This window comes from Pteropus vampyrus, unplaced genomic scaffold (assembly GCF_000151845.1).
Source record: "Pteropus vampyrus isolate Shadow unplaced genomic scaffold, Pvam_2.0 Scaffold170, whole genome shotgun sequence".
NCBI lineage: Eukaryota > Metazoa > Chordata > Mammalia > Chiroptera > Pteropodidae > Pteropus > Pteropus vampyrus.
This window is the reverse complement of record NW_011888951.1, coordinates 4,319,077-4,338,668: the sequence shown is the minus strand read 5'-3', so window position 1 is coordinate 4,338,668 and position 19,592 is coordinate 4,319,077. Positions and strand designations below refer to the sequence as shown.

Sequence of the window (19,592 nt, the reverse complement as noted above, 5' to 3'; positions counted from 1 at the left end):
AAAAGGTATAATTCATACACCATAGAATTCACACTTTTAAAGTGTACAGTTCAGTGGTTTTTAGTACAGTTACAGTTGTGCAACCATAACCACTATCTAGTTCCAGAATATTTTCATTACTCCAAAAAGAAACCCTCGTATCCATTAAGCACTTGTTCCCAATTACCCACCCGCCTCAGCCACTGGCAGCCAACAATCTGTGTTCCATCTTATGGATTTACCTATTCTGGATATCTCATATAAATGGAATCATATAATCTGTGACTTGTGTCTGGCTTCTTCCATTTAGCATGATGTTTTGAAGGTTAATCTATGTTGTAGCATGAATCAATACTTTATTCCTTTTTAATGGCTGAATAGTATTCCATAGTATGCAGAGTCTACATTTTGTTTAACCATTCATTCATTGATGGACATTGGCTTGTTCCCACTTTTTGGCTATAATGAATAATGCTTATAAGAACATCTGTGTAACAAGTTTTTGTGTGAACATATGTTGTCAATTTTCTGGGTGTGTACCTAGGTGTGGAATTGGTAGCTTTTATGGTAACATTATGTTTAAGTTTTTAAGGAACTGCCAAACTGTTTTCCAAGCAGTGCACCATTTTACATTCCCACCAGCAATGTATGAGAGCCCCAATTTCTCTGCATCTTCTCCAACACTTGTAATTGTTTATCCTCTAATTTTTTCATCTACTACAAACTCTCACTGCCTTCCATTATTGTTATTGTTCCTGTTTTTCTGTCTACAGTGCCTACAAAAAGCACAGAAATAGCTTTTCGCTAGTTCAGTAAATTAATTTATATTAATTTACTGAGTCCAAGTTCCTATATGAAATTAAATTTTTTTAAATTTCTTAATTTAAAGAAAAGACTGGTTTGAATAATGTGAAAAGGGCATTCCTATCTGCCTTTATTGATGAAGACCAGAAAAAGTCTGAAGAGGAGACATTTTAACTTTGTTTTAAAAAGAAATATGTAAAAGCCAAAATAAGCTGAGCTACTTGAGTGAATTTAGTAGTTCACACATACATGGGTGAATTTAGTAGTTCACACATACATGGGCCCTTCTGATTTGTTCTGACTTTGCACTGATTAGGTTTTAATCTAAGATGTTTTGAGCTCGTGTTTTAAAATCAAAGTAAGTATTCGTGAGCATTTATAAAGGTGAAAAAAAAATGAGCTACAAAATGGAGAGATATCGGTGAACAAAAACCTTGAAATGCCTTGCTAAGAAGGAACTGGAGGTACAGAAAGAATATGTCACTCAGTGCTAATAATCAGATCCCCAAAAAGGGAACTGAGTTATCACTTACAGTTGCAGTCCACAATTCATGTTCCCACTCCATTCCTGCCACGGTTATGGCCCACATTGTGCCACCATAGCTGATAAGGACACTGAACAAAATCACTCCTGGGAAGGTAGATGGCAGGATTTGTGGGCTCTATGCATATCAACCTATTTACCGGGAGAAGTCTACAGGAACTTCTAATGGCCAAGTCACAGCATTCTTTCCGTTTTGACAGAATAAGATTTCTATTTCAAGTGATTTCAAGTATATAGAGCAGATTACATAGGAGTCAATAGCAACTGGAAGCTTATAGTTTTTGTGACCTTGTCCTCATGTACTTAAATCTTCTCTACTCATCGTAGGTATTGTCTTTGGTTCTGATCCAAAAAGGCAGCTTTCAAGATGTTCTACGAACTGGTTCTAAATCAGGAGCTCATAAACTAGGGTCCATAGGCACCTCCCACAAAATATCAGTGGACAAATTCAGAAAGGGGTGGTAGTGCAAGAATTTGGTTGGGAAGAAATTACATATTTATTTTCACTAATCTCTAATTTAGCATTTTTATTTGATTATGAATATGGCAACATCTATGACTATAACCAAAAGAAAATGCAAGATAGTTGTTGCAGATATCTCAAAATATCACACTCATGGCTACTTAAAAATTATAATAATTACTAGAACTACCATTAGACCTTATCATTTAATATATTAATACATTATTTTTTACTATTTTAAGTACTTTATTTCAATATTCCTTCACAAACTACTGTATTTTATGTACTTAAAAACACTATTCTATTAACTGTGTAATAAATAATGGTATAGTTTCAATGTTAAATTTCTTGAGTGTGATAATTTTAGTGAGATAGTGCAAGAGAATACGTTTGTAGCAGATATAGCTAAAAAATTTAGGGATGAAGTATGATATTTATAATTAAATCTCAAATATTTTCAGAAAAAAATCACATATGCACAGACATAAAAAGAGAATAAATAAAATATGGCAAAATATTAATAACTTTGAATCCAGATAAGGGATATACCAGTGATCACTGTACTACTATGGCAATTTTTCTGCGAGTTTAAAAAGTTAGAGGGCTAAAATATTATTCTGAAGAGGGATCCAGATAATTCGACAGATTTCCAAAGGGATCCAAAGGCACAAAAGAGTTTAAAAAAACCCCACTCTAAACTCCTCAACTTTCAGCCTTATATAATACCTCCCTCTCAGATACACTATGCTACAGACAAATGTAGGATCATTTTCTTTTTCACAGTATCCCAGAGTTCTCTACTTTTGTGCTTCCCACTTCTTAGGATGTATCCCACACCTTATCCATTTTTTAATGTTGAACTCAATTCAAATTTACCACATCCATGAAGCCTTCCCTGATTCTATTCCAATCAAGGCAAATGCTTTCCTTGCCCCGAAATCCCAAAGCACACAGTTTCTAACATTACATATGGTAATTATTAAAGATTATCTTGCAGAATGTCTTCACAATATTTGAATTCTCAAAATATCAAGTACCATAGCATGATGCTCTCCATGTATATTTATCAATGGAATAGACAGATGGATGACTACGTATGAAAATGATCATCACATAATACGATCTGTGTCAATCTGCCTAACCCTCTCACTGTTACTTCAGTATAAATACTCAAAAACACGAGAGTTAATTTGCAGATAAACTCAAGGCTATCTTGAGACTCACATGACAGAGTGGCAGAATTAAAACTCCAGTGATATTTCCAAAAAGAGGAACAATGTCCGTACTAATCTCAAAAAGAAAAGAAAACATTCTAAAAGAATTTGACTTCCAGTACCTGTTCTTGGTAATGAAACTCGTTATCCTCAATTTTCTGGATTTCTTCAAAAATTCTGTGAAGAAAATTATAATTAGAAGACGTATTTAAATTTCTCATTAAAATCATCAGCAAAAGAGAAGCATAAAAATAAATAGACTGGTCACATAAACATAAACCCTTAATGTACAGTCACATGAAAAGGAATAAGAATATGGAGCTAGTAAAGGCAATTAAGCAGGAAATGCCCAAAAAACAATCAAAGCAGGACTAAAGCATGTCTACTGGCAGCCTAAAAGCTAAAACATACTAGGATTGACTCCTGGCCTAATTCTAACAAAAGCATGTATTACCTTTTTTCTGGGCCTAGCTTCTGCAGCATTTTTAAATACTGGAAGACAGTATGAGCCACCTAAAACAAAACAGCTGATTATACTTTTACACAAAGTGATACCTATATTTTAAAAACCCTCCATATTAATTATTTACCTCATAGAAATGTTTATAACCCTCATCAGTCAATGTAATAGAAATGCTGAACACTGAGTAGGTAGAATTTTGTTCAAATCCTGTCTCACCATTTCCACCAAATAGTGCAAGAGCCCAGCACCTATAGTTAGGGAAAAATTAATCCAATCAATATCTGGGGACTAATAGTCTACATATACATCAAATAAACAAAATACATAGGCTTTCTATGTAAATTTGGGGAAGTTCAACCTTTGATGCACACATGCTTTCCTATAGTAAAAGTACAAATCTTAAAAGCACAAAGCCTCCCACAGAACTGTAATGCATTCAGGAATCACTAGAAGAAAATAATAGCCATATTTATTTGTTTAATAGAAACATTAATATATGTTACAAAACAGTAAAACATTAACAGTTTTATGAAGCCATAGTAATTTTTGTTGAAGAGAACAGCACAATATTAAAATCCTAAAATACGGAGGGAGGGAAGCCAGAATAGTTTGAAATTCTAATAAAATTCAGCAAGGTAGAAAGATTACACATATCTCAAAGCATTTCACATTTATTGTATAAGGCACTTATATACCTACCATTATTATTTTATAATAATCCTGCCCTTTCAGCCTTCTTCAAATGTTCTAGTACACAGTAAGGTTTTCAAGTACTTATTTAAACTTCTCATCTACCTTTCCACGTTTGATTTAGTGTACAGAAAAATCAAACAAGGAATTACTTTAATGTATTGTTCCTCATTCTAAAGGTAAACATTTCTATTATCTAGCCAGACAATTTAAACAAGTGCCTAAACACATGAGGAAACATTCTGCTAACATGGCTACATATACTGTTCACGGTCTCACATATTTATTATGATTTATCTGCCCAATGAACTTCTCATTAAAGTACACCTTTTAGGTTGAGGAAATTTGGAGTCCACAGCATTTAAATAACTGACTTCCTTACGATTTAAATCTAAATTCTTTATTAGCGCTAACATTTTAAGTAATTCTAGAATCTATTAGTTTATGATTTTTTACAACTATTTCCAACATGGGCTAAAAGGGGGCTTCTACAGAAATACACAGATATAATACAGCCATTAAAATAATCTAGGTTATTAAAGTGACTATAATTAAGTATTTGATTTGATTCTAGGCTTCCTGGCAGATAAAGCAAAAAAAGAAAACAATGGGTTATATAACACTTATCGTCTATTATTTTTCGGAGATTGCTACATTTTATTAATACTTGCTTTTTTCTAAGGTAAGAAAGAATGCTGCCTTTGCCTTCATGTCCAACCAGCCAAGAGATATAATGAAGAGGCTTCACCCTTTTAAAAAAATGTTAAGGTCAGAAATTTTTGAAAGTAAGGTATTAATACACCAGAAAATCATGTGTCTAAGACTATATTTGAGAATATAATTATAAACTTATTTTCAAATAAATTCCACAAAACATGAAATTATAATTAATTTGATAGTAGCAAGATAAAAACAGAAAACATGGTAAAATTTAACTTCTTCATCTGAAATCACTAAATGAGTACAATTATTCCAAAATTTAAAACTATTACTTTTTATCCTGGACACCAAACTTACTTCTTGTCATGGTAAAATCTTTTATTTTAGTTTCACTCAAAATGGAATTAATATAGATTCTTTACCATTTTAGAACCTAATGCAATATGAGTCACTCTGTATCTGTAAAAGCATTCAGTATTCCATTAGGTTCTGTGGTAAACTGAAATGTGCTGCTTTAATGGTCAGAAAATCTAGCATGTAGTTTTAGTTTTTCCTTTAAGTAAATGCATGATCTTGACCAAGAAGCTTGGTCTCTCTATATTTTTCTTTTTCTCTTCACTTACCTAACTACTTACTCATAGAGTTTTCATGAAAATGCATAACAGGTGTAAAATGCTTTATTATATAATAAGATACTTTAATAGTCTGAGTAGTTGTATATATGTTATTCAAATTGTCTTTTCCCACTGGCTTCTACTATAATTTCAGAAATGTATTCCTACCAAAACAAAAATATATAGAAAAATTGAGTTAGGAAATCTAAACATTCTTAAATTTTAAAATTAGTTCACAGGATTATATTCAGTAAACTCTTAAAATCAAGATATAGTATTATGGTTTTAATTACGTTAAGCAATCCTCAAAGCCTACACAACATTGTTTAAAATATGAATTTGAATTAGATCTATAGTAAGACTGATAAAGAAGAGCAAAGCAGTTACAGAAGGAACCCAGCTGAATACACAACATTTGCATCTGAACAAAGCTAACTGTACTGTATCTGACAGCTCTGGAGGGATAAACATTTGCTTCTTTGTAAAAAAAAAAAATGGCTCCCCAAAAAAGCTAATTTACTGGGAATTCACATATTTGGGGATGCAAAGTGACTCATGGTGAATATCGCTTTAAAACAAATAGTCCAAAAAAATAAATAAATAAAAATAATACAAACAGTCCATAAAAAAAAAAAAATAACTGGTTGAAAACATAGAGAAATGTTAACGGTCTTTGGAAAACTATTATGGATGACTTTTTTTCTATTTTTCAGTAATTTTCAAGATTTCTACAATAAATTACCTTAGTAACCAATCAGAGGGTTTGTTAATTAACAAAATAGGAAAAGTCAAAAAAGGGAAGGTATATATAATTCCATTTCCATAAATAAGATGTATCTTTTATATTCATTATTTTAATGTCTGAAGGATATAAAACTATTAACATTGGACATATGTTTGAGGACAGAGACAAAGAAAAAGAAGCAGAGCTTTACTTTTTACTTAATACCCTCTTGTCCTATTTTATTTTTTCAATATTATATTAGTTTCAGGTGTACAGCATAGTGGTTAGACATTTATATAACTTATGAAGTGAACCTCCCATAAGTCTAGTACTCCCGACACCACATATAGTTACTACAATATTATTGACTATATTCCCTATGCTTTACTTTACATTTCTGTAAATATTTTATAACTGCCAATTTGTACTTCTTCTTTTGTCATATTTTAGTATTTTACTGATATATTATTTTCATAAAAATTAAAATTTTTTATCTTTTAAATAAAAATTTGTAACAAAATAAACTTTTAAATATGCATTTTAACACTTTTGGGGACACTGTAACATAACTAAACAATTGATGTATATTACTTTTTCACATATTATCCTTGCTCCAAAAGTAAGTAGACAATACATGTTCTCTCCTTTCTCACAGTAGGCATTCTGTTCTTGTTAACTTTATGGGACTTGATTGTTTGAATATTTGAAACATACACTTTTTTAAAAAAGCATTTTTTACTGAGCTTAAGCTTTCCTTCTGCATGTGTGTGTGTCCTCATGGTTTTGTTTTGTTTGTAAGGGTTTTGAAAAATAGGTTAAATTTTTATCAGCTTATTTGCGTTTGTTTCTAATTAGAAAAGCATTTGCAGGCACTGACTGATCGTTATCTTTAAAGAATGTCTTGGCTCATGGTATATTGCTCAAATAAGAAAACTATACAAACAAGCTGAAATATTTTCCTAATTTGAATAAATTTGCCCTACCTCATTCCCAACTCAAAGGAGTAAGTCCTTGAAATTTATGGTGTAGTCATATTCCAAACTCAAAATTATTTAACTTTACTTTTGACAAGATCAAACTAAATGTTCACCACTGGCAAATAAATCATAAGCAAATATATTTTGTACTCAAAGTACTAAAGAAAATGACCACAGAAGTTAATATTCACACTAAGATACTTAATTTCAAAGACTCGGGAAAGGTGACTATAAGAAACCTTCAGTTTTTATACCTAGGAAAACATTAAAATATAAAACAAGGCTTGAAAAATCCAAGAATAGTGAAGTCTGAGTTTACCATATTACCTGTTTGATAAATCCAGAACCCCCAAATTTAAACCATTTAATATGCTCTAAAAATATGACTCTCACTCAGTAACTAATGGAATAAATTAGCCCTTGAACTCTTACCTGTAATGTTGCTGTTGAGGGGGGAGTGCCCATGTGATGGTCAGAGCATGAATTTTTCTGATTGGAACAACTAAAAAATATTTTTCAGAAGAATAGATATAAGAGTTTCTCTATAACTTTTACTACATTACATGAATTTTTAAATTCAATATATTTTATCCTCCAATAAATAAGGGAAAGTTAAATACAATGCAATTATTATTTCAAGTTGCCAATTTTCCCATTTGAATAGCACAGTTTTTGTGAATTTCTTTTCAATTTGGTTTCACAGGTAGAGAAAGCATGGATAAAAGAACTATCAGAATATTAAATGCTCTTAAGGATGGATCCCTTCTTTCAAGATAGGATTACAAGGCTAGGAGTCAGGAGACCCATGGCTGAAATGCAGCCCTACCTCTATCTTGCTATCTGTGTTTATATGACCTTAAGAAAATCACTTGCATTTAAATCTTTCTGAATCTATTTTCTTATGGTATGGTGATTGGATTAGGCTTAAGTTGCTAAGATTCTTCCTAGCGCTATTATTTTATAATTCTATGAAGAGAATATCTAAAGCCAGAAATAATACAACCAAAAATAAGCTATCTCTGGGAAGAGTCAGCTTAGACAGAATGGAGCCAGCAGCAGATAAAGGGTGTGAGAAAACAGTTATTTATCAGAGGAAGGGAAGAGGAAAGAGAATGGAAATGGAGTGAAAGAGGAGAAAGAGAAGGAGGTGAAGTGAATATTCAGGCAATTAAGAGAAAGAAGAAAATCTACTGAAGAAAGAGAAGTGGTAAATTAAGGATGTTTCTGCAATATTCATTATGGGCAAATTGCTAAGTAAATTATAGTATAACCATGTGATGATTCACTGGGAAGTTATTACAAATGTAATATTAAATGAAAAAGTAAGAGATAGAAGAAGTATATATACTTTATAATCTCAACTACATTAAGAAATATACCTCTAGAAACTCAAAAGGAAATTTGCCAAAATGACTCTCTAGATGGTAAGATTTAGGGGTGATTTGTCCCCACCCCGTTGCTTTACACTTCAAAATTTTTCTTAATAAAAATGGTTTTTATATTAAAAAGGAAACAATTTCCAAAGTGTTTTCCCCTCCTCTATTTTTCTATTTTTTTTAAAAAGAGCAAAATATAGATAAAATGTAATAGGAAAGAAACAAACAAAAATAAAGTACTAACAGGAACAAGGGGAAAACAGAGAGAAAGCATGAAACAGACTCAAGTAGCAGCAGACCAATCAATCTGCTGCTAGTTAGTGGCTAGCTGGATCTCCACTGTCCGTCTACTCCCTTTCCAACCCAGCTGTACTTTCTGTTGTGTTCTCAGTTTCAAAGAAAATTGGCAGCCTCAATTAAGTTTTAGAGAATGAGCTAAAGTTATTTCAAACAGTTTTAAACCTTTGGTTCACGAACCTCTATAAAGTTTGTTAAATGCTGGTGTGTCAAATGGATCCGTTAAATGGCCAAAGTTTGGTTTGGGTAACCCACTGAAAATAAAACAAATACATTAAAATTTAATTGGCAAAAGCCTTTATAAGCAGTACCTTTAGGGATGCCTAACTGATAGGTATTTATAATCTATTCTACATACTTCTGGCTGAAAAGCATTCTAGGCATTAGTGAATAGATGGCAACAAAGCCGCAAAATCCTGAAGTACACAACCTGTTCTTAACCTCAGTCCCAATGAGTCAAATATCTTTAAAACTCACAAGAGAAATAAAACAACACATTAAAGGGAACTCCCCTCCCAATATTTACTGTCTCTTTCAATTGACACATTCAATTTTGGTTCTCCTCCTATCCAAAGCCATTTGTGAGGAAGAAAACTCACATTAGAGATAATTTTTTTAACTCAACAAATACATATGGAGTGATTAGTAGGTATAAAGCACAATATTAGGAGATATGGTATTTAAAAGACTTGGACTCTCCTGCTAGAGGCTTCCCATCTGGTTGAAGATATTGTAACTAATAGGTTTTCTAAAATATGGTCAATATGAATTAATATTAAACACTTAGAAGACTTTTTAACCTGTCTGATTAAGGGATCAAAGTTACTAGTGAATTTTAAGAGAATTTTTTAAAATGCTAATCAGGGATTGACAGGACCTAATGAATCCCTCTATTCAGTATACATCTGATTTTATTAGCAAAGTTTCACAGTGAAATAAGTTTCCATATGCCATTTGACACTTCCATAGCTCATACTCATTTCTTATCAAAACAAACAAACAAAAATAAACAAATAAAACAAACCTGCAACTTTGGCATGACTTTCATTATCTTCCCATTCATAAAAAGTACTGCTAATTATCAATGGAAATTAACATAAAGCCAAAATAATAATAAATAATTGGCTATTATTACAAATTATTCTAACATTTTTAAAGCTAATTTTTCTTTCATCAATTTAAAACAAATTATGTCTTGGAATGAATAGAAAACATCTAGCTTACTCACCTGATGCAAGAAAAAAATTGATTCTGATTTCATTTATTTTATAAAAATGCAAACTGCTAAGAGTGGGAAGAAAGACTTAATTGCTTCAGAATTAAAGTTTTTGTATTCTTTGTAACGAAAATCTAACAATAAAGTATATTTTAAATATTTGTATTATTTTTGATGAATTTGAGGTGCACAAAAAATGCTTTCTAAAATGAAGCCCTGTATACAATTCCTAATAAAAGACAATTTGGTTCAACTAGATGAAATAGACTTTTTAGACAGTATGAGAAGTCAATCATCCTCTACAAGATTACTTCTTTTATGGGGAAAAATATTCCAAATTTCAAACAACTGACTTAAAAACAAACTTTCAGAACACAATTTGTTCTCAGGCAGGGGATACAAGTATATATATTTATATATATTCTGCCTCTCAATACAATATTTGCTTTCATATCACAGTTTCAAATACTCTCCACGGTAAGAGAAGAGCTCTCAATAAATGTAAAAAAAGGCACAAATTCAGAATTACTGCTTATTATAAGTTTACAGATCTATAAATTTTGAACAGAAACTATGAAAACTTGGGTTCTCATCTTAAGTTTTCCCACTCAAAAGCTGTGCAATCTTGCTAAACCACTTCAGGTCTTAATCACCTACTTAAAAAACAAACCAAAAGAAAAGAAACCTCTGGGGCGCAAACCAGAAGATATGGCCTCTTTATCTCTAAAGCTGTATGATTTATAAAAATAAATGTCTTACTTGTTTGGTATCTGAGAGAAGATTTCAGTCACCCACTTTTCCAAAGTATCCAATGTTTCTGGGGGGGAGGGCAGTGAGGAGACAGGAAAATGCACTGTTGTTATTCAAGGCAGAAATGCAATTAGATTTTTCAGATATTTAGCTATAAAACAACAGGATACTTTAATTTGGGCATTACCTGCCACTCCTTAACCAGTTACAAAATATAACAATAGTTAAGAAAATTTTAAGACACATATAATTTTGTTAAGACTCCTTTCTCTCTCCATAGTAAAGTTAGAAAATGCACATAAGTTTAAAAAAAAGATTTTGTTTATCATTAGGCTAGTGTGAAGGGCCAAGAGATAAGAATATACCGGCATCTAGAAAGGTTTCTCCCAATTAATCCACACTACACTAACCCTTCTAGGTATCTCATGAGTACTTTTATACTTCATTTAATTTACACTAATTTATACTTGCTGAGGTTTTAATCCATAAGTCCTCTTAGGATATATATACATATATGTATATATATATGATTTCTATCTTCTTTTAATTCTTTATGTTTCATAAGAAATTCTTTTGAAATTTCTACTAAAACAGATCTAAAGGAAACCTTTTGGCTTCATCCTAGTGACTAATTACCATCACTGGATAATATTTGTTAGTTCCACCAGACACATGAGTTGCACTAATTCTCAAGAGATGCCCCAGGATATAAAACACAAGATGCAAACTATTTATTCTATACTATTTATAGAAAATGTAACTCTTAAATGGTATAATAAATGCTAAAGCTCCAAAATCAATTGAATCTAGATTGTACCTGGTTCTTTTCAAATACCTGTGGCTTATTTTAGAAATCTGCAACAATCATTAATGTGTTCTTATATTTATCATCACCAAAGAAGAGAATGCAAAAGAAACAATACCTAGTTAAAGAAAAATGCATGTTCATGACAGCTTTGGAAACAATAATTAAAATTATAAATTAATATTATATATGGAATATGAAATTGCCTATTTTAACAAATGTGTAAAAAGGAATCCAAACATCCATTTGTAATTTGAACAATCTATCATACCGTATCTATAACTTTATAGTCAAGTCAACTTTAGTGGACTAATTTTAATCAGCTCTTATCTTAATTTTGATAATGAAAGAAAAAAAATTTATAAATAGGAAAATCATATTAGGGTGAGAGGATTAATCTTTTTTTTTAAATGTGCAAACTATAAGGTATGTCAAAAGAACTATTTTAGCAACCGACTGACTTTGAAAATTGGCCTAAACTGATTGAAATGTAAAGAAAACAAAAGAAAGCTACCACGGTTTCTTTAATGAGAAAAAGTTAACACAAGTTACTGAAGATAATGCTAAAAGAAAGAGTAGAGGTATTGATCAGTATTTTACATTTAAGATACTTGTACTAGCATCACCATGATGGAATTCAATTAATCATGCCATTTAACTGGATCCTATAATACAGACAAAAAGATGGATGCCTTCCCCATAAGAGTTTATAATCAATACAGATTAAATGCAAAATGAGAGATAATAGAGGAAGCAGCTCAATGTGGCTTAAAAGACCAATTTATGACTAATGTATACCAATGTATACATTAGTATACTCTAAGACTCGCTTGGAGATAAGACGTATGTCTCTAAGACAAAAAACATTTGCCTGAGAATCAGATGTATTTTGTGCTTCCCTGAGATTTGCCACTTGTTTTGTGATCTCTCCAAATTCTGATTTCTTTTAATTCATATTAGGAACAAGCACTAACGTAATTAACAGTGCACTGTAATACTGATCAAGGCAAACAAATCCTAAAAAAGCACTACTTCAGAGTAATTCTAAGGGCCATAGTAGGTAATATTACCTTTGGATTGAACCACTAAAGTCATGTAGTGAGCAGAATAGTAACGCATCCAGAATTCTCTCAGTCTAGCATGTGTGTCAATATTATTCTTTTTTGGCTCATGTTTGAGAGTCTCAGCATTTCCTGTAAAAAGATGAAAACAATTATAGAAATACCAAAGTTTACTATGTTAAAAACCTCTATACCAACGATGCCTATCATTATTAATATAACGATATATTAATACATAATTAATGAAAAAAACCAAAGTGACCCAAGGACATTGAATCAGTGTGTAATAATAGTAATATCAATATAAGACACAAATTCCCAAGAAACAATTCTGAAGTATATTTTAACACATAAGAAATTAATTTACGGTTGGTAAAAGCTTAGCAACAGTAATTGCCTTAAGTTTCCTTTCTTACTAATCAGTCTACTATCAAATTCAGATTTTATCATTGAATTATTTTAATAATATTCTACATAATTCTTGAAAATAAATCACATAAAGCAAGGATGCCATATAACGTATATAATTGTACAATGTATATGGGGAAGCAAAACCACCTTTGAATGAACTACCATTTAAATCAATTCTTCCCACATTCTACTCTTTGGTCCAGAGGATTAATACGAGGCTATAACTGATTCTGACACTAAGAAATGGCCATTATGAAAAACAGATACCATTTAAACAGCTTATCAGTTAAACAAAATTAGGTCACAGCTCAAAAAATATTAGAGAAATCATTGCTGAATCTCTGTCGATAAATGGAAATGTCAAGTTGGGGTAGAGCATAGACTTTATAATCAGATAAATAGAGGTTCAAATCCCACATCCACCAGTATGTGATTTAAATAAATTCAATAAACTTCCCTTAGCTTATTTAACTTTAAATGGAGATAATAATGGCACCCAGCTCATAACACTGTTATGATGATCGAATGAGATAATTCATGTAGTGTTAGTAGAGTATGAAACCCAGAAACCATTCACAAATGTATATTCAATGTCAAAGAACCAAATATAGGCATGCTTAACTACTTTATATTTGAAAAGCTACCTACCTACCCTATAGGTAAAAGGTACCTAGCTACCCTACCTTTATAATATTTCATTCTTTATCATCTATTCATAGTCTCAATCTTCCTTAACTAGAAGATACAAAATAAGATGAAGTATTTAGTATCTTACCCCAAAAAAATTTCCCCATAGGATGTCCAGGTCTAGCGAGGCTTCCAAACAACATTTCCTTCCTGTTTGCATCAGAAGGTCTTGCAAGCTGATACTCTGTCAGTTTTAAAGAAACACTGTTAATAAAATGAAATTCAGTTTCTGCTTTATTATCTGGAAACTCAAGCTTACAGAATTGAAAGTAAGGAAGCAACACAAATTTTATGAATCGTGTTATAAGATTGAAGTGGGGAACTCGATCTAGGTGAGGCTCTATGACTTAACATATTCTATAACTTTGGGTAGTCAATTCACCTTTCCAGAAGTTTCCCCTTATTTTCAAATAAAACAAGGCAGTTAACAATCTGAACGTTTCAACTCTAGGATGCTACGTCCAAGATTTTACTGATGAAAGTGCTAATAAAATGCTAAATCAAACTCCTTATTATCTGCGAACTTCATCATATATACAGCTTAAATTTCCTGCAAAGCCAACTATATTGGTAATAAAGTACTAATGGTTAAGAACAATCACTTCTACGGCAGAAATATCTTGGCTAGAATCCAAATTCTGCCATTTACAAAGTTGTACAACCTTGAGGAAGTTATCTAAACTTCCCTGATTCTATTTCTACATCTATAAAATGTAGTTACTAGTATACAGCTCATAGGATTCTTGCAAAGTTTAAATAAGATATGTTCCTTCAACAAATATTTACTGAACATCTACTGTGTGCCAGGTACTACTGAACTAGTTGCTGGAGATAAAAATGCAGGCAACTAAAAATGTGTGAATGAGACGAGAATGATGAAAGACTATCACATCTGAATAGAAGAAAATAATATCTGATTACTAAGCTCTCAAAACTGGTTCATGAATACTAAAGTTGTTTATTTCACCAGTTAAAATTTAAGAGCTTTCCCCATCTCCCTGAACTCAAGTGGATTTGTCATACTTAGAAGGTTAAGTGACTAATGACATATACTTAGCTATTTATATTAGATCACAAATTGAAATCTAGTTCTATCATCCAAAAAAAAAAAAAAAAAAAAGCTTTTAGTTTATCGTAAACCAAAACTATTTATTGTATGTGTAGTAAATACATCATATACCACATATGTATATTGTGTATATCTATTTCATATTTCAAAATATAATAAAATATATTCTGACTTAAACTTGTAAAATCAAATTGGAGGTTTAATTTTTTAAATACTTTCAACCCACTCTAGAAATTGTATGAAGAAAAACATACTTGAAAGCATTCAAGACAGAAAATATAGTTCTTAGGTCCCCAAAAGTGTGAGTTTAGAGTTTTCCTTGGTTATTTTGGTTTTTCATTCACTCGACAAATATTTATCTGAGCCTATGATAAAACATACACTGTGATAGGCTAGCAACAAAAATGAAGAAAATAAACATTTGATTACTAGGAACTACTAGAGCTAGGAAGAATTCCACCCTCTTTTATAAATAAATTGAGGGCCACCATTAGTGACATTTCTATAAGTAAAACACAAGTCTGCTGACTTGAAGAGAGATGGCTCTTTCCAGCCATCTACAGTTTACTCAGCCTAGTGAATGCAGTAAGTTATTATTAGAAATAGACAATGAATCAAGCCAAGGGGAAAAATTATACCAAATGAGGAACAAGGAGAGACCTTGCCTCTTCAGTTGCTACTAGCCAACCCTAACCTATATGAACTGTGGAAGTTCCTCCAAAGTCTAGTATTACATATTTATAACACTAAAATAAAGCAAGTAGGGTTAACCTATAGTGGTACTATTTACTGGTACTCTGTAATTAATGGACAGCACAGCTCCATAATAAAGCCTCGCCCTACATAAGGACACAGTTTTCCTTATGGTCTTCATTCTTTAAATCTCCAAGATAAGAAAAACTACCAAAAAGTAAAATTAAATGCATTTCCTGCTCAAGATTTATTTTATTTTATTTATTTATTTGTTTGTTTGTTTGTTTAATTTTTTAGGCGAGGCAACCCTTGATTGACTTCACAGATTGCAAGGACCTTGTCAGCTTACAATCCCTTATTTTTTATTTTTTATGCCTACAGCACCTGGTGGTCTTAGGTGGTCTCCCATCCAAGTACTAACCAGGCCCTGACCCTGCTTAGCTTCCGAGATCAGACGAGATGGGACCTGTTCATGGTAGCACAGTTGTAGATGGGATTTATTTTATTAATCCACAAATATATCACAACTGTTTTCAGAACTACCAAATTTCAAGTCACAAAGCACCTACACACATAGGCAACAAAGGATAAACTATTTAAATATCAGGATGGTATTGAAAACAAAGCCTCAGAGAAACTCTCTTCATGGAAAAAGAGTATGTGAACTTTTAAAGTTGTAACACCCTGTATTAGCTTTAAGAATTAGGGTCCTGTCCTGCGAAAAATGAGTCACTATGGTAAAATCCTCAAAAAATGAAGATTGAAAAAAATGAAAATCTATATCCTTTTATCAAATCTATACTGAATTACATATTTAATGGCTTGGGGAATAAACATGACACACCTATATCAATTTAGCCCTTTATGATATAAAGATATAGAGAATGATAAATGTGCTAAATAAATAACTGGCTCAATAAAAGGAAAAGTGTTAAGACATAAAACACTTCTCTGACCACTATCAACAGCTTCAACTTCACGGTCAATTGCATCTCTGATCATTAGTGGATGGATGAAGAACTGGGCCCATCTGAAAAAGAAACAAACAACAACAAAAAAATGATATATCTGTTTTTGCTCAGTAAAAGCTTTTTATCAGTCAACATCTCACTTTTTAATTAAGAAATTTTACTAAGTTGGATATTTAATTCATAATCTTGTGTAAACAATATTTTCCATTTTTATATTTTAAAGTCTACAAACTACTTTTTTCATTATGAAACATAACACTTATACAGAAAAGTATATAAAACATAAACATACAGTCTAACACAAAAGGTAAACACCACCTAGGCCACCACCTAGGTCAAGAAACAGACCACTATCAGACCTCTAGAAGCACTCAGCACCTACCTTATCCTCAGAGTTAATATCTCGAATGTTAAAGTAATCACTTCTCTGCATTTCTTTAGAATTTTACCACCTATATGTATTTCTAGACCAGTGTTTCTAGACCTTTTTTTTTTTTTTCGTTATCAACCCTAAGGAGCCTTTTCAGAAATTTTCTCCTAATCGCTCTCCTATGAATTTTTAATACCACAGATATATGGTCTATCTGTTTATATACTGTAGGTATATCTGTGGTTTTATATATAAAAAGTGTATAAAGCCTACTCTTTTTATACAATGCATGGTTATAATTAAGTAAATAAAAATTTTTAAGTTAAAAAAATGTTAAGGCTATTAGTATTTCACTTAATTTTATAATTGTTATTTAATGTAATTTATATAAATTACAATGTATCAAATTATATATGCAAATTACCATTTATATAATAGCAAAGCCATCAAATTTTTTAAAAATTAATTTTTCCAGTAAAAGCAAAACAATATAAAAAATAATTTCCTACAATAACTTCCTACAATATTTAGTAAACTTTTGACTTTTGCTTGATCTGAGAAGAAACTTTAGCTACTAGACAACATTAAAATATTGTCAACTTTTTTTTCTTTTTAGTACTTAGTATAACTGATGGGTTGAATAACCTTTGTTAATTAAATAATAAAACAGGATATTTTTAATTCTAAAAACGAGTTATAAGGATTGTAAAAAAAGCCTTTGAGACAGTTTCTTAGCTTTTTAATTGTTTTTTTCTAGTGGTCTTTGTAAAAAGTATTGCTTCTTTGATAATGTTAAATCTGTAAGTTTCAGGTAACGTGATAGCTTTTTAAAGATTTTTCTCAAAGTTTTGAAAAGCTATTAGCCAGGATCATGGTATAATAAGACATAACGTTTTCCTTTAAAAATTTAAGTGCGTGTGTAGAGTTAAGCTGCTGTACATTTATGATTTAATAAAATAATTCTAAAAAATAAATAAATAAATAAAATAAAAACAAGTCACACACAAAAGATACAAAGGATCAAACATAAACAACATCCACAAGGCAGCCAATGGCAACCAATTGGCACATGCAGGTCACCTGTAGTTATGACTTCGAGATCAAGCAATTATTTGAAAGTCCTGCAATCACCACGTTGTAGCACTGACCTTGAATACACTCCCATAAACTCAATGTCAGTGTAAATGGTGTTAATGTGATACTCAAGAAAACTCAAAGAGAAATTAAATTCTAAATAAAAATTTTGCTAGGTAGGGTTAAGCTTTGGAGGGCCACAAACCATTACAATATCAAACATTTTTTCCCCCCCCACAAAAACCAGTATTCGCCACCTAAGAGAACGATATCATCCCAGTTAGGACTGTATGTACTAGACAACATACTTTTGTTTCTTAACTTTGTATAAATGGAAATAAACTATATATTCTTTATGTCTAATTTATTTAACTCAACAGTATGTTTTTAATATTCATGCATGATGGTACAAATGGCTATGTTTCATTTATTTTCATTGCAGTAGAATATGCTACTGTATGAATTTATTCACCCATTCTACTGCTGATGGACATTTGGGCTGGTTTGGGTTTGGACTAGTACAAACAATACTGCCATAAACATTGTTATAAATGTGTACTGGGGCACATGTGCACGAGTTTGTCTAGGTAAATAACTAGGATCGCCTCTCAGCCTTTTGGCTAAGATCAAGTGTAGATATATATCTAGAAAAGAAATTCCTAGGTAATAGTATACACATGCTTAGGTTCAACATCACTAGATAATACCAAACTTTCCCAAAGTGATTGTACCAATTTATACCTGCGTCAGCAGTTCCAATTCCTCCATTCGTTCACACTCTCACCCTCACTTGGTATTGCCAGACTTTAAAGTTTTCTGCAACTTTTAGGATAGTTAAATCTCATAATGGTTTTAATTTATATTTTCCTGATTCCTAATGAGGTTGAACACCATTTCATATACTTATTAATAATCTGAATTTCTTTTGTAAAATGCTTATTTAAGCCTTTTTCTATATTAGGTTGTAGTTTTTCTTATTGATTCTAAAAATATATATAAATGTCCATGTACATATGATATATAATTATGTTACACATAATCTTATAGTTAAAAGTCAATGATAGTTATTTTAAATGTATTGTTACATATTCTTTCACTTTACAATTGCCTTTTCACACTCTTTATGGTAACTTTTAATAAACATAATGTACAATCTTTTTTTATGTTTTGTGTTTTTTGTGTCTTGTTTGATAATTTTTACATGGGCTAATGTCACACTCTCTAAAACTTTTCATTGTACTATTCATTTTTGGTCTATAATCCACATAGAATTGATTTTTCGTGTATGTTATGAGGTAGAGAGTCAATTTTATCTCTGCCTTTATCGAAGTCTGCCTGTCTTGGCCCCTGTCAAAAATCAAGTGTACACATATGCATTGGTCTATTTCCAGGATTTCTATTCTGTTCCATTGTCTCTTTGCTTAGTCCTGTTCTAACCCCACAATGTCCTAATCACAAAACAAATTTCATTATCAAGTAGATCAAGTCCTGCTACCTTGTTATTTTTCCAATTCAAAAGTACATTGGCTATACTTAACCCTCTGCATTTCCTTATCAATGTTAAAATTAGCCTTGTCTATTTAAAACTGAATAAATATTTTGAGATTATGGTTGTGATATCACTGAATCTGTACATTAACAGGGGAGGACTGACATCACTAAAAAACTAAGGCTTCAAAT

The 19,592-nt window shown here is 31.4% G+C and overlaps 1 protein-coding gene across 5 annotated transcripts in view; it reads right to left on the bottom strand.

Moving 5' to 3' along the window:
• Positions 1-19,592, bottom strand: part of NRDC (nardilysin convertase) — a 73,998-nt gene that overhangs the window by 21,961 nt on the left and 32,445 nt on the right. For all 5 annotated transcript variants that reach the window (XM_023536791.1, XM_023536792.1, XM_023536790.1 and 2 more), the window contains 10 exons: positions 16,454-16,527; positions 13,824-13,919; positions 12,647-12,769; positions 10,781-10,838; positions 8,986-9,059; positions 7,565-7,634; positions 4,829-4,906; positions 3,595-3,715; positions 3,459-3,517; positions 3,127-3,181 (listed from right to left, as the gene is read on the bottom strand). In XM_023536791.1, coding sequence (XP_023392559.1) covers positions 3,127-3,181; positions 3,459-3,517; positions 3,595-3,715; positions 4,829-4,906; positions 7,565-7,634; positions 8,986-9,059; positions 10,781-10,838; positions 12,647-12,769; positions 13,824-13,919; positions 16,454-16,527 — 808 coding nt within the window. The remainder of the gene's footprint in view (positions 1-3,126; positions 3,182-3,458; positions 3,518-3,594; positions 3,716-4,828; positions 4,907-7,564; positions 7,635-8,985; positions 9,060-10,780; positions 10,839-12,646; positions 12,770-13,823; positions 13,920-16,453; positions 16,528-19,592) is intronic.